Source organism: Myxine glutinosa, chromosome 12, assembly GCF_964187855.1.
Source record: "Myxine glutinosa chromosome 12, kmMyxGlut1.1, whole genome shotgun sequence".
In the NCBI taxonomy this organism is placed as follows: domain Eukaryota; kingdom Metazoa; phylum Chordata; class Myxini; order Myxiniformes; family Myxinidae; genus Myxine; species Myxine glutinosa.
In genome coordinates this window covers 10,408,505-10,431,644 of record NC_136272.1, presented here as the reverse complement: position 1 = coordinate 10,431,644, position 23,140 = coordinate 10,408,505, and the positions used below count along the sequence as shown (strand labels likewise).

The 23,140-nt window shown below is 42.3% G+C and overlaps 1 protein-coding gene across 1 annotated transcript; it reads left to right on the top strand.

Annotated features, from left to right (window-relative positions):
* The first annotated feature begins 204 nt into the window (after positions 1-204).
* LOC137438228 (uncharacterized) lies at positions 205-17,803 on the top strand. Its single transcript, XM_068133310.2, has 4 exons — positions 205-296; positions 1,661-1,729; positions 14,495-14,593; positions 16,851-17,803. Exons 2-4 carry the CDS (start codon positions 1,684-1,686, stop codon positions 17,024-17,026), a joined length of 321 nt encoding a protein of 106 aa, XP_067989411.2. The 5' UTR covers positions 205-296; positions 1,661-1,683; the 3' UTR covers positions 17,027-17,803.
* The last annotated feature ends 5,337 nt before the right edge of the window (positions 17,804-23,140 follow it).

Sequence of the window (23,140 nt, the reverse complement as noted above, 5' to 3'; positions counted from 1 at the left end):
TGTGAATTTCCCTTTTATATTTTGATTATAAAGTTAAAATTAAACAGTAATTCATTTTACCGGTTGAATTGATTAATTGTCAGCATTTTTATTTGTGAATCATAACTGTGAACTAAAGCGCTTGCCGGTAATGACACCAGTGCAAGGCGTGGCCAAATGATATTTTTAAAAAAGAAAGAAAAAAAAAAGTGTCACACACCCCCACCCATTTGGCGTGGCCAAATGATATAAAAAGCGTTAATTTAAGAACACGTATAGATCTGCACCAGGATTGAAGAATCCGATTTTACACAAAGGTATGAATCTTTACATACTAATTTCACTCTTTTCATGATAACATTTTCATATTTTTACATTTTATTATAATAACTAAAGTACTCTCCCCTAAAATGAAACAACTTGCATGGCGGACAGAACAACAACTCTGATTTTGAGAAACAAATTCAGGTAAAAATGTAGAAGTGTGATGTAGATATGGAAAATACAAGGACGGTATACATAAGATTTTTAGTACAGATACTGTACCGAAGATAAAGGTAGAACATGTTTTACCAAATGAGAATTTAAATAATTATCAAGGGGAGTGAACATTGATTTAAAAAATATACATGGTGGGTGACACATCCCAGACTCACAAAGGATTCATATAAACATAACGAACTGCAACTGGTTCTGTTTAACCCTTTGTTAGCCAAAAGAATGGGGGACACTCCATGAGTGTGACGTTAATTCGCCAAATTTTCAGAAGTTTACAAGGTAGAGTAAGAAAGAGTTTACAAGGTAAAGTTTTCAAGAAAGAGTTTTCATCAAGAAATAATATTTTCACAACTTTCACAACTTTATGAAGAAGCATCATGAAAAATAGAAAACTCACGGAGGAGGATGAAGCAGGTATAAGTTTATCCGACCTGGGGTTGCTTTTACATCAGAGAGCAAATATGAACCAGTGTCACAAAACCTGAGTTTAACGCTTGTTATATGGACTCTGGTGGTCGGGGAAGTATCACATGGTTTGCACGGGGACAGGAAAGTAACAAAGTCAGGTGTTTAATGCACAATAATGGAGCAGAGGGGTAAGAATCATGGATGTTGGACACGATTGTCCTTGCGATCCATGATTCCCCCCAATTCCACGTCAGGAGAAAGAACTTTGCTAAAATCACACAAAACTTTCCTCAAGCGTCTGGGAAGTCAAAATCCATGACAACGAGAGATGCTCGTTCATCTGATTTGTAAAATTTGATTTGTTCTGTCTGCCTGCACCTGCAGGACCTTTAACCTCTTACCTTGCAAGTTAGCTCACTTGGTATTTACAAAGAAATATCCTCGAAACACTAACACAAAGGATTTGATGGTGAACTTGAAGTGTCCAAGGTCCGTACAGTTGTTTGGCACTAAATGTCTGACAAGCCGTAAGATTTGCCTGAAAATAAAGGTGAGATTGTAGATCAGGATGCATTTATAATAGGAGGGAAGGTATTTTGTTTATACCAGCACAAAGTTTCCATTAATGAAATTTTCATGTATTATTGTAAATAACTGTTCGAACGCTTTACCGACTTCATAATGGAAACATCGTTAAATATTTTCATTGTTCACTTCTCCTTTCCTCAGATCCTCATTTCCTAATATCCCATCTCTACTCCTTTTATACCTGTAGGATCCCGGAGAATACCTGAAACGATGTCTGTGTTACCGTTTGTGGTTTTGATTGGATTTCTTGGGGCAGGTAAGAGAGTTAAAAGGATGACGTGTGTGTTTAGATTGTTGGATAAATATATAAATGTTATTTAATATAATTCAATGTTAAACTTCATCTGAATCTTTGATTTTCTTGCAGATTTACAGGTTTGGAGATTTTATTTACTTTGTTAATTATGATTATGTAAGGCTGAAAAGGTGATGTTTCTCTTCTATTTACAGGTTTGGAGATTTTATTTGCTTTGTTAATTATGATTATGTAATGTGTTACGGGGGGGGGCTCCCCTATCCCCTGGTCTCGGTAAACCTCCGAACCCCGAGAGGGTCCCCGGCAGAAAGATATGTTATCCTTGGTTGAACTCAATTAAACATTAATGAAACCACACCAAGGGTTATGAACAAACAATAATATATTATAAATTACACCGGAATCACGACACAAATAATAACAGCAATTCACCCTACAATCACCATTTTAAGATGGTACCACCTTATCTAGTCCTTTAACCCAAACTCACAGCACTCCCCCAATGTCTATGCACCCCTCCAAGGCGATGTCGATTCGCTCCAGTGATCGTTGGATCAATGTCTGATCACAATGAATTGAGGTGGGGACGATCGAAGCAACCCACAGGTCACGTGGTCCAACACCCAGCACAATAGCGGTGGAATGGGAAACCTCCCAAAGATGCGCTCTGACGCACACGTTTGCGGTTCAATCAGCGAGTCTCCTTATAATCCTCAAAAGCCACTTTCTTGCACAGCCGTCCCCGGCAACCCACCGGGGAATAATGCCCAGCCGACGTGACAAAAACCTTTTCACTGAAGGTAGCGCACGTGGCGAAATGGCGGACGGCTTTCACTCGAGCCGGGGCTTTGAGGCAAGGATATTCCGGAACCTCAATGCAGATACCCGACTACCCAGGCTCCACAGCACTCCGGCGATATCACCTATCACATGAACTTCCTTTCTATGGACGCAAAGTTCACTCGCACTGTACGCTCGACCGCTCGGTCTGGAGCTTCCACCAAAAACGTCTTTTCACGATCTCCTCATGCCTCTTCTTCTTCGCTCCACCTCTTCTGGTGTCCTATCCGATTTCCGGCATAATTTTTGTCATGAGTGCTTTTAAACCTTTTAACCACAATAACCCTGACTGAGAACCAACAATATTAATAATACCAACAATAATTAGGGCCGAATTCATAACAAATGCTGAAAAGGTGATGTTTCTCTTCTATTTATACGTTTGGAGATTTTACTTACTTTGTTAATTATGATTATGTAATGCTGAAAAGGTGATGTTTCTCTTTTATTTACACGTTTGGAGATTTTATTTACTTTGTTAATTATGATTATGTATTGCTGAAAAGCTGATTTTTCTCTTCTATTTTCACATTTGGAGATTTTATTTACTTTGTTAATTATGATTATGTAATGCTGAAAAGGTGATGTTTCTCTTTTATTTACAGGTTTGGAGATTTTATTTACTTTGTTAATTATGATTATGTAATGCTGAAAAGGTGATGTGTCTCTTCTATTTACAGGTTTGGAGATTTTATTTACTTTGTTATTTATGATTATGTAATGCTGAAAAGGTGATGTTTCTCTTTTATTTACAGGTTTGGAGATTTTATTTACTTTGTTAATTATGATTATGTAATGCTGAAAAGGTTATGTTTCTCTTCTATTTTCAAGTTTGGAGATTTTACTTACTTTGTTAATTATGATTATGTAATGCTGAAAAGGTGATGTTTCTCTTTTATTTACACGTTTGGAGATTTTATTTACTTTGTTAATTATGATTATGTATTGCTGAAAAGCTGATTTTTCTCTTCTATTTTCACATTTGGAGATTTTATTTACTTTGTTAATTATGATTATGTAAGGCTGAAAAGGTGATGTTTCTCTTCTATTTACAGGTTTGGAGATTTTATTTACTTTGTTAATTATGATTATGTAATGCTGAAAAGGTGATATTTCTCTTCCATTTACACGTTTGGAGATTTTATTTACTTTGTTAATTATGATTATGTAATGCTGAAAAGCTGATTTTTCTCTTCTATTTTCACGTTTGGAGATTTTACTTACTTTGTTAATTATAATTATGTAATGCTGAAAAGCTGATTTTTCTCTTTTATTTACACGTTTGGAGATTTTATTTTACTTTGTTAATTATGATTATGTAAGGCTGAAAAGGTGATGTTTCTCTTCTATTTACAGGTTTGGAGATTTTATTTACTTTGTTAATTATGATTATGTTTTGCTGAAAAGGTGATATTTCTCTTCCATTTGCACGTTTGGAGATTTTATTTACTTTGTTAATTATGATTATGTAAGGCTGAAAAGCTGATGTTTCTCTTCTATTTACACGTTTGGAGATTTTATTTACTTTGTTAATTATGATTATGTAATGCTGAAAAGGTGATGTTTCTCTTCTATTTTCACGTTTGGAGATTTTATTTACTTTGTTAATTATGATTATGTAATGCTGAAAAGGTGATGTTTCTCTTCTATTTTCAAGTTTGGAGATTTTATTTACTTTGTTAATTATGATTATGTAATGCTGAAAAGGTGATGTTTCTCTTTTATTTACACGTTTGGAGATTTTATTTACTTTGTTAATTATGATTACGTAATGCTGAAAAGCTGATTTTTCTCTTCTATTTACACGTTTGGAGATTTTATTTACTTTGTTAATTATGATTATGTAATGCTGAAAAGCTGATTTTTCTCTTCTATTTTCACGTTTGGAGATTTTATTTACTTTATTAATTATGAATATGTAATGCTGAAAAGCTGATTTTTCTCTTCTATTTTCACGTTTGGAGATTTTATTTACTTTGTTAATTATAATAATGTAATGCTGAAAAGCTGATTTTTCTCTTTTATTTCCACGTTTGGAGATTTTATTTACTTTGTTAATTATGATTTTGTAATGCTGAAAAGGTGATGTTTCTCTTCTATTTACAGGTTTGGAGATTTTATTTACTTTGTTAATTATGATTATGTAATGCTGAAAAGGTGATGTTTCTCTTCCATTTACACGTTTGGAGATTTTATTTACTTTGTTAATTATGATTATGTAAGGCTGAAAAGGTGATGTTTCTCTTCTATTTACATGTTTGGAGATTTTATTTACTTTGTTAATTATGATTTTGTAATGCTGAAAAGGTGATGTTTCTCTTCTATTTACACGTTTGGAGATTTTATTTACTTTGTTGATTATGATTATGTAATGCTGAAAAGGTGATGTTTCTCTTCTATTCACACAACAAAACAAACAACAACATGCATTTTAAAGGCCATTTTCCCTGCTAGAGCGGGGGTTAGCCTTGCGGTCCCCATGACAATCTTCTCCATTTTACCATATTTTCTGCATCTCTCCTTGTTAACCCCCTTTGCCCGCATTTCTTCTTCCACCATCTTTAGCCAAGTCTTTCTCGGTCTTCCCCGTCCTCTACTTCCTTCTACATTCATTTCCATCACTCTTCTCAACCAGTCACTTTCATCCTTCCTCAACACATGACCAAACCATCTCAACCTGTTCCTCTTCACAGCATCAATCACAGGCTCTATTCCCATCATCTTTCGCAATTCATCATTTGTCTTCCTCTCTCTCAACGATACTCCGTGCATCCATCGAACCATTCGCATTTCCACCCTTTCCAACCTTCGTTGCTGCTCTACGTTCATTACCCATGTCTCGCTCCCATAAATCACAACACTTTTCACACATGCAGCATACACCTTTCGCTTCAGCTTCAATGACACTCCCCTCGTCATCAGCACGCCACTCAGTTCCCGAAACTTCTTCCATGCACATCTCACTCTGGCAACCATTGCTGAGTCTGATCCACCTTCTCCATTCAGCATGTCTCCGAGGTAGCAAAAAGTTTTCACACCTTCCAGCTTCATGCGGTCTCCAAGATCCAACTCAACATTTCCTTCATCTGCAGCTCCCTCTGTGCACACCTTACATTTTAATGTAGCTGCCACACTGGTTAATGACCCTCTCAGACCACTACATTTTTGATGAACCCACTCAGCGCACAATGTACATTGAATGGAGTTCACTCCGACACCCTTCCTACACACAGCACAGGGCCACTTCCCAGTTCTTTCCACCTCACCACATGCTTTACCACTTGCCATCACCTTCGTCTTTCCGATATTCACCTTCAGACCTTTTGTCTCCATACATTCCTTCCACTTGTTCATCTTTTCCTTCAGTCCATCCATACTTTCCGCAATCAACGCCAGATCATCTGCATACAACAACTCCCACGGTAAACCCTCCTTTACGTTCTGAGCCAGCACCTCCTTCACAGCTACAAATAGTAGTGGACTTAGTACCGACCCCTGATGCACTCCCACCTTCACCTCAAACTCACCACTGTTCCCGTCCTTCGTCCTTACAGCTGTGCACGCTCTTTTGTACATTGCCATCACGACTCTGATCAACCATTCCCTCCACTCCTAACTTCCTCAATGCCCATGTCAATACTTTGCGTGGAACCCTGTCAAATGCTTTCTCCAGATAAACAAACCCAAGAAACAACTTCTTCCTCTTCTCCATGTACTTCTCCTGCAACTGCCTCACAATGAAAAGCGCGTCTATCGGTCCTCTTCCTGGCATAAATCCAAACTGCATTTCGTCTATCTTCACTTTCTTCCTTATCCTCCTCTCCAACACCCTTTCCAATACCTTCATTCCATGCTCCAATAACTTTATTGCTCGGTACGAGCCACACTCCAGAGGGTCACCTTTCCCCTTGTGTAGAGGGACGAGGGTACTCAGTTCCCAAACCACTGGAATGCGGCCTTCTTTCACCACCAGATTACAGATCTCTGTCATTCTCTGCACACCCCAACTTCCTGCTGCCTTCAACATATCTCCCACAACTCCCGTCGGCCCTCCCGCTTTTCTACTCTTCATTGCTTTTATCGCTTCCTCAACTTCCTTCTCAGTTATCGTCTCTGCTGGTCCTAAAACTGGGTTACTCTCTATGTTGCCATCCCATTCATTCTCTGTATTCAACAGCATTTCCATATATCTTTTCCATCTTCCTTTAATTCCATCTGGGTTGACAACGATTTGTCCCACTTCATCCTTCAAGCAACTCACCCCCATCACATCACACCTCTCTTTCGCTATCTGCTTTGCAATTCTGAATGCTGCTCTATGACCCTCTTCCAAATCCAAGCGTCTCCGAACATTTTCCTACATGCCTTCTGCGCCTTTGCTCGCTCTTTCTTTGCAGCCTTCTAATTTTCATGCTCTGCTGTTTCTGCTCCCGTACCCTTCGCCTTCTGCCACTCCTTGAACTTCTTCCTCTTCTCGTCAATCCTCTTTCCAACTTCATCACCCCACCACCATGTTTCCGAGTGCCTCGGTGGTCCTTTTTGTCCATCCACATACCTCACCAACGGCTCCCAACAGACTAGCTTTCATTGACATCCAACCACTTTCAAGCTCAACCACATCATCCTCTACCCTACTCAGCCTCTCTTTTAATGTCTCCCTTACTGTCACCTCTTTCAACCTTCACACCTTCATTTTCGGTTGATACTTCACCCGCCGAGCTCTCCTCGCACCTTTCACCCTTACGTCGCTGACAACCAAGTGGTGCTGTGAAACAGCCTCCGCCCCCGGGATCACCTTTGTGTCCCGGAGGTGCCCCCTATCTGGCCTACGCACCATCAGGTAGTCAACGGTTGTCGTCGACCCACCTGACGTGTATGTAACAAGCTTATTATCCTCTTTCTGGAACTGAGTATTACAAATCAACAGATCAGCTCCATCAGCAAACTCCAAAATCCTTTCAGCTTCCCCATTTCTCACACCATATCCGTAACCCCCATGAACTCCCTCAAAACCATCCATACTCCTTCCCACATGTCCATTTAGGTCTCCTCCTACCACAACAACTTCCTCATCTTTCACGTTTTCCATCAGCTTCTCTATCGCACACCAGAACTTGTCCTTCTCTTCATCGCTCCGACCAACCTGCGGAGCATATCCCGAGATGACGTTCACCAAGAGCTTTCCAATCATCATTTTCACCATCACCAACCTATCACTCACTCTAGTCACACTCACCACACTGTCTCCAAACTCCTCAGAAAACAGGACACCAACACCATTCACGCCCTCCGGGCACCCTTGCCACACAAACTTGTATTTCTGTCACTGCCTACCCTTCACCATTCTCACATCCCTTTTTTTTTTTTTTTTTTTTTTGTATACAAGATCGAGGCTCGTGAAAGAGCGAACATTAATCACACAGAAAGACAAACCGACACATAAAACATATAACATCGGGAGCGGTAGACATGATGGGGAGAGAGGGGGAAGGACACAAACACAGCATTTGAGAGCAGGGACCGAGAGACATGGAGACATCGAGAGATCTGAGAGAGGGCGAGGGCTTTGGGGGGGGGGGGCATGGGAAGGGGGCGGTGGGAGAGGTATAAAACATATGGACACTGCCAGGACTTCCAGGCAAGAAGTTGGAATTTCAAACAAGGTGGATCTGGGGTGAATTAGCGGGGGTAGAAAAGATCAAGGTTTTGGATGGGGGAAGATAAGAGATGGTGCTGAACAGCTGTTTTAACTTCCCTTCCCTTCCATCTTCCCTTCCATCTCGTCTCCTGCACACAACATATGTCCACTCTTCTTCTGACCAATACTTCCACCACTTCTCCTGATCTACGTCATTGTCCCTAGTCCTACATTCCATGTCCCAAACCTCAGAAACCGATCTCCACTTCGGGCTGTACCCTGCCCATATGTAGTTGTAATTGTCATGGTTCTCTTTTTGAGGCAATGTTTTTATGGCCGGATGCCCTTCCTGACGCCAGCCCTCTTAGTCATCTCTTATGACACGCAGGGATACGGTGTACCTATTCTAACCAGGGTACACGGGGAAACGTTTAAAACATGGAAATTCGGGGGGGGGGGGGGGGGGGGTTGGGGGGGAGAGCGGCGTCAGCATCACGGCTGCGGTTTAAACTGCTTTAAACTGTTAAAAGTTTAAACTGTTTAAAAGCTGGACTTCCGTTTCCGGTCTTGCTGGCGACGGTTCGTTTTTTCGCAGGTCTCCACGCTCTCCATCGAAATCGAAGTTAAGTCATTGTTCCAATTTGTATTTTCGTTATAACTGTATTTCTTTTATGGTGTATGTACGGTTATTGTCCCGTCAAAGATTTTCGGTGCAAATCTTTCATACCTGTATTGAAAATCGCGTTAATTCGTGTCGTCTCGAGGTCTTGTACAGTGTACACTGTACAACCTTGAGGCTTTGTTTTTCTCTCAGCGCCTGTCGTTTGTGATCCAATAACTTTCGTTCTCTGTTTTCGCAGTCTTTCCACCCCAAAGCCTACTTCCTTATGTAAATCTCAACTCAAAAAAAAGAAAAAAAAAAAGACTACCTTCTCTGTGCTCTTTCGTTTATTCATTCTTATTCGTTCGTTCGTTCTTCGACCACGTGTTTCTCCCCCATTTCCCCAGATAGATTGTCAAATTTCAATTCGTTATTTTATCGTCCATGTGATATTGTTTGATTATAGTTAGTTTTGGTTTGAATTTCCTGTAACTCGTAATTAATTAATCGTTTTCTGCCCTTGTGTGTGGCCTTGTAGTTGTACCCCCGTCGGTGTTTTGTTAACTTAAGTGTGTTTTGCTTGGCTCTTGGTTTTTTCCCTTCTACCCCGAACATAATACTGTCTAACGTTCTAATTCCCCACCCCCCCCCCCCCAAAAAAAACAAAAAAAAAACAAAAACATTTATTTTCTTTTCTCCACGTGTACTGTTGTCTCATCCTGTATTCTCTGTCCAGGTGTGCTGTTCGCCCCACCCCCATTATCTCCTTGCCATCCACCGTTTGCCCTGTTCACGTGACTCGTGGTGGTCCCTCTCGGCTCTCCCCCCGTTGGTATTTTTGTGCATATAAGATTGTTCATAGTTCTGTTTAAATATTTTTAAATATGTTTAACCTTTCCCCTTCTGTTTTTTATTCAGTGGTATATTACAACACGCTGTTTTTCTTCCTATTTAAAAGGCTTTTCTCAATTTCCTCTCCAACTCATTCCACTTCAAAAAAAAGAAATTCAATATCTTATACGTCTCCCTCACTACATGGTCTAAATTCACATTCATTCCATCCCTCCTCCATCATCCTGAACCGGATTGCTAACTTGAAAATCACAACAAACCCAATTTGTTATCAATGTTCGTCTTTCATTAATCATCCACTTTCTAAACTCCCCTCTTGCCCCTCCCATCCAAATCCCCCCCCTTGCACCTACACTCCGAAACTTCCCCCTTGCCCCTCCACTCTTAAACTCCCCCCTTGCCCCTCCACTCCTGAACTCCCCCCTTGCCCTTCCCCTCCTAAACTTCCCCTTTGCCCCTCCCCTCCTAATCCCCCCCCTTGCCCCTCCACTCCTGATCTCCCCCCTTTCCCCTTCCCTCCAAAACTCCCCCCTTGCCCCTCCCCTCCTAAACTCCCCCCTCACTCCTCCCCTTCAAAACTCCCCCCCAATCCCTCCCATTCAATTCTCCCCCCATACCATTCCTCTCCAATTCTCTCTCCTCCCCCCTCCTCCTCCAAGCTGCCTCCTCCCCACTTCGTCTCCCTTCTATCTCATACCTCCACCCCCCCAAACCTTCTACTTTCCTCTACCCCCCCTCAAACAACCCCTCACTGTGCCGCATCCCTTCACCAGCAATCCTTTCATCCTCCTCATCCTTCCCTTTCTTGGAACTCTTCTGCAACATCTGAAACACTATCAACTGCTCTCCCTACCTCCCCCTCTCATCCTTCATCTTACCCTACTCCTCCCCTCCCCTGTCCTGTACCCGATGCTCCCCCTCTCTCTTCATTAACGGTATGGACCTCAAACATCCGGGGCCTTCGCTCAAACCTGACTGATCTCTCCATACAGGTTGCTTCTGACAATCCAGACTTGATCTGCTTAACAGAGACTTTCCTCCTTCAAGATGTCTCTGATTCCTTAATATCTCTTCCTGGTTACTCCCTCCTCCGGTATGATAGACCTGAGCCTCGGCCTGGTGGTGGGGTGGCTATCTTTGTCAAAAACTCTCTTCCTCACTCTCCTTGCACTGCTCTCTTTCCTCCTCACCCGCAGGAGTACCTCTGGTTACGGCTTCCTCTCCGCTCCCACCTTTTGTTCATATGTGTTCTGTACCGTCCCCCAAACAGTGATGACTCCATCTACATTTCAATGTCTGACAACATGGACCAACTTCTATCCACTCATCCCAACTCTCTCTTCCTCATATGTGGTGACTTCAACTGTCATCATGCCACCTGGTTGGGTGTGGGTTCCTCTCTCACTAGTCATGGCACCTCAGCAAAGGACTTCTGTGACTCACTGGGATTGACACAATCTGTCAATTTCCCGACCCGGATCTCAGCCAATGGAGTATCTTCTCTTCTAGACTTGGTTATGACAAACTTCCCTGCTAATGTCTGCTGCTCTTCTTCTGCTCCAATCGGTTCTTCTGATCATGTGCTTGTCAAAGTGGACATCTCTCTGGCCATTCTCAGAGAGCCTCCTCAGCGTCGACGAGTCTGGCATTTCACTCAGGCCGACTGGGACGGTCTTCAAGCAGCCATCAATCGTCTGGATTGGTCTCCCATCTCCACTGCCTCTGACATCAATTCTTCCTGGGAATTCTTCCAAAGCAAACTGATCTCTCTCATGCACAGATTTATCCCATCTCGCCTTCAATTGTCTTACCCTTCCTCCCGTCCATGGTACACTGAATCTTGTGGTGAGGCAGTTGCCCTGAAACAACTTGCCTTTGCCTCTTGGAAGGCTAATCCAACTGAAGGAAATCTCAGTTCCTTCCACCAAGCTCGGAACAAGTGTGTGTCTACCCTCAGGAGTGCCAGGAAGCACTATCTCTCCTCACTCAAGAATGAACTCTCAAACCTGTCTCCTTCCTCCAAATCCTGGTGGCGTCTGGTCAAATCCGTTTCTGGTGTTTGTTCCCCCTCCATCCCCTCCCTTACCTCAAATGGCCACACAGTTGACATCGCACGTGACAAAGCCGAATGCCTCAACTCTGTGTTCGCCTCGAAATCCTTAGTCCCAAACCCATCTCTCTCTGTTCCCACCTTTCCCAGTCGAACCCAAATGCTCCTGGACTCTGTGTCCTTCTCTCCTGACAAGGTGGAGGAGTTTTTGTCAAACCTCGACTCTGATTCTGCAACTGGACCAGACGGCATCAGCCCACGGGTCCTAAAATCCTGCTCTGCCGCTCTATCTCACCCTCTCTCTGTTCTTTTCACCCTATCTTTTGCTCAAGGTCATCTGCCAGCATCCTGGAAATCACCTAACATTACCGCTTTACACAAAAAAGGTGCAAAAACAGATCCTTGCAACTACAGACCAATCAGCCTGCTCCCAATTATCAGCAAAGTCATGGAATCCATCATTGCTTCGGATATGAAATCTTTCCTCTTCTCCAATGGCTTGATCTCTGATCATCAATTTGGTTTCAGACCAGGTCACTCTACTCTGGACATGCTGCTTCTGCTGTCTCAACAATGGATGGAGGTCCTGAATGCCAAACAGGAAATCAGAGCTGTCTCCCTTGACATATCAAGGGCCTTTGATACGGTCTGGCACCCAGCTCTGCTCACCAAACTCTCCTCCTATGGTATCCATGGAAATCTCCATGCATGGCTTGCGGACTTCCTCTCTGGTCGTAGTCAACGTGTGGCCCTGAATGGATTTCTCTCATCTCCCCTTCCTGTTCAGGCTGGAGTTCCCCAAGGAAGTGTGCTGGGCCCTGTGCTTTTTCTGGTCTTTATCAATGATCTCTCTGACTCTCTGGAAAATCCTCTCTATCTCTTTGCTGATGACTCCACTCTCTGCCGCTCCATTCCTCTTCCCTCAGATAGGCAGTCTGCAGCCTCCTCACTCTCTGAAGACCTGGACAAAATCACAGACTGGTCAAACAAGTGGAACATGTCTTTCAATCCTGCCAAATCTCACTCTCTTACTATGTCTCTCCGGAAAGATCGACTGGACAACCCTCCCATCTACTTTCTCAACAATCCTCTCCAAGAAGTTCTGTCACTCAAGCTTTTGGGTCTCACTATCTGCCATGATCTTTCTTGGGAAAACCACATTTCCAAGCTGGCCTCCAAAGCCAGTCGCCGACTGGGCATCCTCCGTCGTGCGAAGTCCTTCCTCGGCACCCCTGAGCTCCTCACCACATACAAGGCTTTCATCCGCAGCTCAATGGAATACTGTTCTCCCCTATGGGCTGGTGCTCCTGCCTCACACCTGGCTCGGCTTCATGCTGTTGAATCCAAAGCTTTCAAAATCATTGGAATCTCCCGCGATGAAGCTATCTCTGAGGGCCTTTCACTCACTCACCACAGGCAGGTAGGTGGTCTTTCTGTCTTCTACCGACTCCTCTCCGGCCTTGCTCCCCCAGCTCTCTCCGTGCTCTGTCCCCCAAATATTCCTACAGGTCGCACAAGATCTGCCAGCAACCCTCTGATGGTTAAACTGCCGAAATCTCGGCTCTCTGCTCACCTTCACTCTTTCATTCCTCTTTTCTCCCGCCTGTGGAACAAACTCCCACACTCCCTTCAATCCCTCTCCTCCCTCCAGGTCTTTAAAACAGCTGTTCACCACCATCTCTTATCTTCCCCCATCCATAACCTTGATCTTTTCTACCCCCACTAATTCACCCCAGATCCACCTTGTTTGAAATTCCAACTTATTTCCTGGAAATCCTGGCAGTGTCCATATGTTTATACCTCTCCCACCCCCCCCTTCACATGCCTCCCCCCCTTCACATGCCTCCCCCCTTCACATGCCTCCCCCCCAAAGCCCTCTCCCTCCCACAGATCTCTCGATGTCTCCATGTCTCTCGGTCCCTGCTCTCAAATGTTGTGTTTGTGTCGTTCCCCCTCTCTCCCAATCTTGTCTACCGCTCCCGATGTTATTTGTTTTATGTGTCTGTTTGTCTTTCTGTGTGATAAATTTTCGCTCTTTCACGAGCCTCGAACTTGTATACAAAAAAAAAAAAAAAAAAAAAAAAAAGCTGCGGTTTAAATATTTAAATAATATTTAAACAAAACCATGAAAAATAATCTGGGAAAGTCTCCAAGTGAGGACGTGGATTTGAGAAAGAAGGAGCAGAGGTGGAAGAAAAACGAGATATTGGGGGCGGGACACAAGTCGAGACGAGGAGGAGAGCGAACAAGCACGTGTCCAGGAGGAGAGAAAGAATTAATAAAGATTTTTTTTTGTTTGTTTGTTTATTTGTTTGTTTTGTTTTCAAAACGTTGGACAAAGGGTAAGATGTTCGTGAGAGGTAGGGGGGAGACAAGAAAATCAAAGAAACAAGCAAATACTATGAAGGAAAGAACTTATATTCACAAAATACCGACGGGGGGGGGGGGGGGGGGGGGGAGGGAGCCTGGAGAGACCAGGCCGCGCATGAGGTGCGAACAAAAGAACAACTAATTACACACAAATTTGCAATAATTGCAAAATTATCTCTTCTATTTACAGGTTTGGAGATTTTATTTACTTTGTTAATTATGATTATTAATGCTGAAAAGGTGATGATTCTCTTCCATTTTCAATTGATGATTCACATTATTTAATATAATTATTGAAGACATCCCTGGATATGGACAGCAGTTGTACAGGACATTCGGATATTTGATGATTTTATAAATATCGAGGTAAAATGTGTTTCTCTCTGACATTGCTCCTGTTCTGTGTATTTTCAGCTGCCGGATTGAGATGCTATGTTGGAATATCACAAAAGAAAAAGGAAATGGCCTGTCCAGTCGGTGAAGCTGCTTGTAGCAATGCAACAGTAACGGACAGTAAGCAGTCTTTATTTATTTACTGCGTAACATGAGATATTGAAAGTAAATTTCTGTTCTTCTGTCCTACCTTTCCTGGAGGTTGATTGGAAGAATTTATTTTTCACTTGCAAAAGTAACCGGCGTTGCCTGGCAACGCAGAGTCGCTTAGAGCTGGGAATATGAAGAGGGGAGGCGGGTGAGAGGAGGGAAGAGGTAACAGGAGGTATAACTGGTATCAGAGGGGTAGAGAGGGGCAGGGGAGGAGGGAGGAAGGATGGGATGGAGTTAGGAGAGGGGAGAGGGAGGGAAGAGCGTTGTACTTAACGTTGCAATGATCATTATTTCTCATGTTATATCTTAGAAGTTTGTAAGTCAGTCAAAATTTAGTGGATTTACACCAAATTTGTTGGCGTCACGTGTTCAACCACTCCAGTGACCACCAACACCGAAAATATAAATCGACTCGGAGTTAGAATAAACCCGCGAGGTCCTGAAGAATATTTAAGATCATCTGACCCATCATGATCAATCCCCACGTTGTCTTTAAAATCCGTAAGTTGTTCAAAATTCATTACATTGTCACCGAATTTGTTTTATCCGGGTCTTTGTCAACCTTAAATTGCTACAAAAACTGAAAACAGAAACTGAATCCGAGTTGAAATAAATCCATAAGACTGCTTGAAGCCTTGAAGGAAAGATGACGAGGAAAAATGATCACCAAATCCTTAGATGCCGTAATTAAGTCAAAATGTATCGGATTTTCACCACATTTGTTGTAGTCCAGTGTCGAACCACTGCAGTGACCACCAAAACTGAAATCAGGAATCGAATTTGAGTTGAATTAAGCCCGTGAGGGCGTTTGAAGCACAAACCCAGTTTTTTACCAGAGGAAATTCTTCTCAAAGCCATAAAACAAGATTCCAAAACCATCCATCATCCATCCTATAATACACCAAAAGCTTATCAAATTTGGTATATAATGGTGTTCATAACATTAACCAAAACCTTAATTTCGACAGCTTTATTCGATTAAAACCACGTGGCCTAGCATCTAGCCAAGACCAAGCAGAGACCAACAGCCGACAGGCCATATTTTTAAACATTCATACATCAAAAACTACAAACCTCACAAACACAAGACTTAGCTTATTCTTCTCCGGACTCCGTTGTCTTTCAAAATATCCGCACGTATCTGCAGGACCGATGTAGGAAACCTGTCTCAGATGGTCTAAACACAGCTCACATTCCCTGTTAGTGGATGAACAATCTGAATAGGCCGAAACAAAATAGCGGCTTAAGAACCCAGCGATATGACAGTGGGCTGACCAAGATGGCAGACCAACATTTTGGTAATGCTTTTTTGTTGTTGTTGTTATGAGCACCCCATTAGTGATCTTCAAAAATGGTGATCAAATACACCCAAACACCCAGTTTTCATCCATGCACCCTCTTGGAGGTTGAGAGGGATGCATGCAAAGCTTGGGGCTGCTTGGTTTCATAGTTTTGGAGTTATGGAGGACACACACACACACACACACACACACACACACACACACACACACACACACACATCGCCATTGGGTATTGCATTCGGGGAGTGCATTTTGCACTCTGCACGACGTCGTTCTTGTTTGCCTGCGATTGTAAGTTTCAAAAGTTTGTAAATTTCAAAAGGGTTTTAAAAGGTCTAAGAGGTCAAGCGGTTTGAAAAGTTTAACACGTATATAGGGGTCTTAATGAGTCAAATAGTCGAAACTCTAAATGGTCGATGGGGTCTAAAGATCCAACGGGTGATGTTAATGGGACGTCCTTCGTGTAGAGTGGGTGAGCTATCGCCAGCACACTGAACAAATTCCAATTTGGAGCCATAACCAACAGGGGGCACTGCGTCAGTTGCACAGGCATTCCCTCAACTAGTCATGCCACCCCACAGCCTTGTGCTGCATTCGAAGGAAGAAGAAAAATATTGCTTTCACATAAACGTATTCCGAATCAAATAAACTGGAAAACTGTTGGTTGCATTCATATGAGTGTATTTTAGGGGGTAGAAAAATTAATAGCCCCTGGGATTCAAGGATGGTGGAGATAGCACCACCTGGTGGAATCCGCCATTGAAAGACGTAAAATACGCCAAATGTCATAAAAATGGGAAAATCAATCGAGTCTTAAATTTGTGAATTGCTCTTCTTATTAAGGAGGTTCATGTTTGTGACTTGATTTCACCAGATTCCATTCATCTGACAATAACAATGGTGTTTCTCCTCTGTTCCAACAGCGAAAGTGACAACATATGCGTGCAATCCAAAATCGTTTTGTGACATCCCACTCGCCGGGAACATCATTAAATGCTGTTACACGGATCTCTGCAACAGCGCCATGACCATTCCTCCTTCCAACATCCTCATGATCCTCACCATGTCCCTCTCAATGATGCTCACTTACATCATGTAGAGATCTCATGGTGACGTCTCATCATCACCACAATGGGGTTACAAATATGATTTTTTCCTTTTAAATAATTTGCTGTCATGTTTTGGTGTTTTAGTTGTTCACACTTTCGCTTCATAATCCAATTGGTTGTCAGGAGCAAATGATGCAAATGTTCTTGTAAGATGGAATTTCATGTTTTTTTTTTTTCCAAGTAATAGAATAATTTACACACACAAGGAACAAAATCATTGGATGTAAAATTCCCAAAAAGTGTATAATTGTGTATTTTGCTGAGAAATCATAAGCATGGTTTATGTAGCCATTTTAGATCTAGAATTTGAACAAAACCATAATAACCTCAATGATCCCAAACTCACCTTTGTGATGTTTCGTGTATATCAATACTATGGTCGTACGGATTTGATCCCAGGTCTGACTATAAAGTGTCTTCATAAAGTTTCACAACCATGGTGTTGGTGTGTGATGTATACAATTTCAACAATTCATACTTTAAAAACTTTGAATTACTGAATAATTTTAAATTATTTGTAAATTAATCTATAATTGGTTTCAAAATGACATCCCCATCCATATATTTAGTGGCCATTCCCGTAATCCGACATAACAAAATTCGATAAACATGAAGAATCATCCCGTGTTCTCTCCTCTTTAAGCTCCTGCACGCAATGGTGGTGGAAACATTCATTCTGGGATAGCCATCTTCATTAAATGGTAAAAACATCAAAAAATATTGTCTCTGTACTTTGGTGTCGGTTTACAATTAAAGTTTAAATCAGATTGAAAGTTTCCTTTATTTTCCAGCGTTGCAGTTTCATCCCGAGGTTTCCTCTTTTTTCTGCTGTGTTTGAGTTCATGGAAATCTTGTTCATGCATCCCTTGTGTCTTCCTCTCCATCCCTTTATCTTGATCTTACCCATGCTCATTTTCCTCAATTGTCCCTCCTACCTTGTTGGTGTCCCTCTCTCACTCTCTTCTCGTCCTTTTCCTGCACGTTCTTATTATTCTGTTTGCTCTTCCATGAGCCTCAATTTGGGTAAAAAAAATTGTACAAACATGAAATAATGTGTCCCCTTTCAATGTCCCAATGGGCCTCAAGCTCCATCAGAAAAAAACGAGGTTTGATGAGACGACGAAAGGATGGGAAAGTAGGGGAAAGAGGGGAGGAGATGAGGGAACAAAGGAGAAAGGAAAATAAATACAGAAAGAGGAAGAAAGATGATGAAAACGAATAAAACATATAAAGCAACAACACCGAACTACACACAGACACATGCAGCCCCATGGTATCACATCGAACGCACCATCGGCCAGCAGGTGGCACAGAAGAGAGATGAGGAAGGAGAGAGAGAGATAGAGAGAATTGAATTGGAACCCCCTTGATTGCATTGAGGGACACATCATAATACATATTGTTACATTTATGGGGTTAGATAAAAGAATGCCATAGGATAGGTGGAATTGTATAGGAAATAGCATGGACGGCATAACGTGTCGGAGCATTTCGATGTAATAAGTAGGAAAATGTAGCTTAAGGTTGTTTAAATGTGCATCATATGGGGGATAATGCAGTGCTAATTATTAATGGGGTTTAAGGATAATTTTCCCCAGTGCGTGCTTTCCCTCTGTGGCCAACCCATAAATTACAACAACTGCAGGGAAAAGCCAGGCAGTAGTCGGCCGTAATCAGCCCCGTCCCATGGACCTAATGAGGTGAAACCTCTCCAAGGTGGAGAATCATGGGCGGAGAGGAAGGCCGACAGGCAACGCCCTGAGGGACGCGATTGGCTCTCGTGGCGGGAGGGAGAGGAGTGCAAGTCTTTGGTTTTGCTCAGAGAAGAAGCTGGCCATATATTTTTTTTTGGAACGCTAAAATAGAGTGGTTTCCCGGCACAGACGTGACGAGGGTTTGGCAGTGGTGCTCTGCCAGGGAGCTGAAGGCTGCGCTTTTTTGTTATTAAATCGTTATTGTGTTGCATTTTATTGACATGTTTACTTGTTGTGATTTTGGAATAAACCCGTGTGTTTCGTTCAGTTAAACATCCACATCTCTTCCATCCTGCGCTCGCCAAAAATAATCGGCATCATTGGGAAGTCCTCTCGGGAGTCAAGGCTGGTTCGGCTATCCGCCCCTGGGTGATTTTTAATTGCCAGGGATGCGGCAATATTTAAAAGCAACGCAAAAATAGGAAAAAATGACAACAAAGAAAGAACATTTTCAAGAAGAAGAAAAAGAAAAAAGTCACAGTTTTAAGGGGATTCTAAAGTAATTACCAGTTTTGAATCATCTACAGAACACAAAACATTGCCAAAAACGACTTTCTCTCAAAAAGTTTTAACATTTTCATTACTCAAGAAAAAGTTATATTTTAGCCTGAGTCGTGTGGAGAAAAAGCCCTTCAATATATAAATAACATCAAAGCCATAACCGTTATTTCTTTTCATTTTCCTAGATGTATATATTGCATATTTTGCATCAGCAACCAGAAAGAAAATTTCATGTGTCTTTCACTGAGGAGAGGCTTCCGTTTGGCCACTCTGCCATAAAGCCCAGATCGGTGGAGTGTTGCAGTAACGTTTGTCCTTCTGGAAGTTTCTCCCATCTCCACACAGGATCTCTAGAGCTCAGCCAGAGTGACCATCGGGTTCTTGGTCACCTCTTTTACCAAGGCCCTTCTCCCCCCCATTGCTTAGTTTGGCCGGGCGGCCAGCTCATAGAGTCCTGGTTGTTCCAAACTTCTTCCATTTAAGAATTATGGAGGCCACTGTGCTCTTGGGAACCTTCAATGCAGCAGAATTTTTTTTTTGTAGGCTTCCCCAGATCTGTGCCTCGACACAATCCTGTCTCCGAGCTCTGCAGGCAGTTCCTTCGACCTCATGGCTTGGTTTTTGCTCTGATATGCATTGTCAGCTGTGAGACCTTATATAGACAGGTGTGTGCCTTTCCAAATCATCTCCAATCAATTGAATTTACCACAAGTGGACTCCAATCAAGGTGCAGAAACATCTCAAAGATGATCAAGAGAAATGGGAGGCACTTGAGCTAAATTTCAAGTGTCATAGCAAAGGGTCTGAATACTTATGCAAATGTGATATTTCAGTTTTTTATTTTTAATAAATTTGCAAAACTTTCTAAAATCCTGTTTTCTCTGTCATTATGGGGTATTGAGTGCAGATTGATGAGGGAAAAATGAATATAAACGATTTCAGCACAAGGCTGCAACATAACAAAATGTGAAAAAAGTGAAGGGGTCTGCATACTTTCTGAATGCACTGTAGCTGCGGGATAGTAAACCGGCCCCAATCAGAAGTCAACAAGTTAGACATCAAAACAAGAAAACTCCTTGCCATCCACAAAATGTTTTGCAAAAACCAGTGCATCCCAAGAATGTACCTGCAGAGACGAGATGGAGGGAGTGGCCTGATGGAACTCAACCAGGTGCACAGAGCGACGAGTGTGGGACTCGCTGAGTATGTAAAATGCTCAACAGACGAGTGGATGCAATTTGTAAACAAACATGACCAAAACAAACCTGAAAAAGTATCCCGAACTCACCTTGCAAATAATTTACAAAAACAATAAGTGCAAATAGAAGATGCCACAGAGGAACATGAAAGAGAAACAAATGCAGCTCCAACAATTGCAAAAAAGACAAAAGAAAATTATGAAAAGAAATATCAAGAAATATACACCAACAACTGGGAGAATGACAAAAGAGAAGGAAAATACAAAAAATAATTGGACAGAGCGGGAATAGACAAAGAAAGCTCATTGGAATGGCTAAGAAGAGATCAGCTCAACTTGAACGGAGAACGAATCATAAATGCCCAAGGTCAAGGACACTACACCAATGGATTTAAAAAGATGGCGGGACTGAGCCAGACGGACAAGTGTTGATTCTGCAAGACAGAAACAGAAAGTAAGAGTCACCTGCTCTCAGGATGCAAAAACGATTATCAGAACAACGTTACACACAAAGGCACAACAAAGTATGCAAACGGATTCATTGGCATATCTGCAAAAATTTTAACATCCCAGTACCAGAAACCTCATGGAAACACGAACCAAGGGCAATCATTGAAAATGAGGACGTCATGCTCACGTACGACCTGATGATTCCATCGAGCGTGAACATAGAAAACAAAGCATTGCATCCGGACATTGTACTCAGGAACAAAAAGGAAAAGACAACATTGATGATTGAGATATCAGTACCCAGCCATTTTGGCCTAAACAACACAGAAATCAAGAAAATGACCAAATACCAGGACCCTTGGTCCTTGAACCGTGATCCTTTACCGAAGCGGAGATGGATACTTTGGATCCTGGGAGGACTCCCTTCCACCTCCTGAAACCTGCAAATGGATATAACAACCAACGGCGTACACACACACACACACACACACACACACACACACACACACACACACACACACACACACACACACACACACACACACACACTTCAGACATACTAACCCTCATTCCTTCTCTGTTCTTGAATGCCGATCGCACTGAATTCAAATCTTCCTTGGGCGGTAGCTTATGGGATATCGGAGTTTGCGTGATGGCATTGGAGACAATGGCTTCTAGGTTTTCGAGCTTGGAGGAAGGTGCTGGAGATGTGACGCAGCACATCTAGTGAGGTGAATTCGTTCGCCAGCAGACTAACACAGGTGTTCGGTTCACCACTCAAATTGCCTTTGTCCATATGCTGGTAGGTCGGCAGAGAAGGTGTTACAGATTTGTGTGACAGCTGTTTCTTCCGCTTAATCGGGGGAATGGAATCTTCTCTCAATCGTGGCGAATAACCACAAAATAAAACCATCTCTGTTGTTTCAAAACAGTTCTCTGTAAAATGTTCCAGCACAAAAGCAACCATTTTGTATGCCCCAATCCACACTCGGGTATGTCAAACAAACCTCGTCCAATTTCTGGCAACCCTCAGATCTTTTGGCCTTTGGTGTAGGATGAAACCATCTTGATTTGTATTACGACAACCAAGGATGCATCGATGAGGCATATTTGTAGAAATTTGAAAATTATTCGCTGTTTGAATTAATTGTTTGTTGATGTTATCCATCGGCAATACGGAAGTGGCAGTCACTTTCACGAGGTGACGTCATGGCTAATGTGAGGAAGAGGAGAATTTCGACTTTTAATGACAAAATTACCCACTTTATAAATCGGAAAAAGACACATATTTTGTAGGGTATCAAGGGATAGATTAGCAATGAGGTGGTCTGAGCGTTTGGGTTCCCCTTTAAACACTTGCTCTGGAAGCCTATCAATATTGCTCACAGGTCTGCCTTTGTTGTGTCTGACAGTCAGACATATGTACAGAATGTGTTTCAGTATGCGTTTCGTGTTTCTGGACACAATCAAATATGTTTCGGGAGTTCCCACTCTGCATTAGTGACAGATTGACAGAGGTCCTACCCAATCGACAAAACCAAGTGCTCAGTCTTCTCACATTCGGACATAGGACTTCCAGATGCGATGAGAATAAGAAATCTCTGGAGGTGAGATCAGCTGCAGTGGGAGGCCACGGAAGATCCTTGCTCTCCTTGAATGCTCGACGAACGATTCCTCGCAGTAGTGCAACATATTTTATGCTTTCCTTCTTAGCGAGCTTGTAAACTTGACTCACAACTTTGCCAACTGTTCGAGAAGAGAAGTACACCACGTAGAACGAAACAAAAGCTTTCTCATCAGGTTCAACCTTGTTGAACGTGCGTTTTGGCCCTAGATGGCTCTATTTCTCTTTTCTACAGATATGTCTTCAGTTTCTGCTCCCAATAACTTGTTGCTCGTGTACCTCCACCATTAGAAAGACCACAGAATACTTGACAAATCACTACATCTCATGATTATTGTGTGACCATTGGCAACTTAAGGGTGGGCCGTTATGACGTTTGTTTGTTCCTCTCCACTGCCAAACTCTGGAAGTCTTTTACCTTCTCATGTCTTTCCAAACACTTACGAATTTTTGAAAAAGCAGATTTTATACTTTCTCAAAAACTCTTCGACTATTCTCTTTCTTCACTTTTCTATCAATGCAGCTCCTTTATTTTAGGCCTGGCCTCAATGAGGTAGTGAGAGGCCATGGATGTCTT

Coding starts and splice junctions, on each gene's coding strand:
- LOC137438228 (XM_068133310.2), top strand. CDS start 1,684: ATGTCTGTGTTACCGTTTGTGGTTTTGATTGGATTTCTTGGGGCAG. Junction 1,730..14,494: donor GATTGGATTTCTTGGGGCAG/GTAAGAGAGTTA, acceptor GTGTATTTTCAG/CTGCCGGATTGAGATGCTAT. Junction 14,594..16,850: donor CAATGCAACAGTAACGGACA/GTAAGCAGTCTT, acceptor CTGTTCCAACAG/CGAAAGTGACAACATATGCG.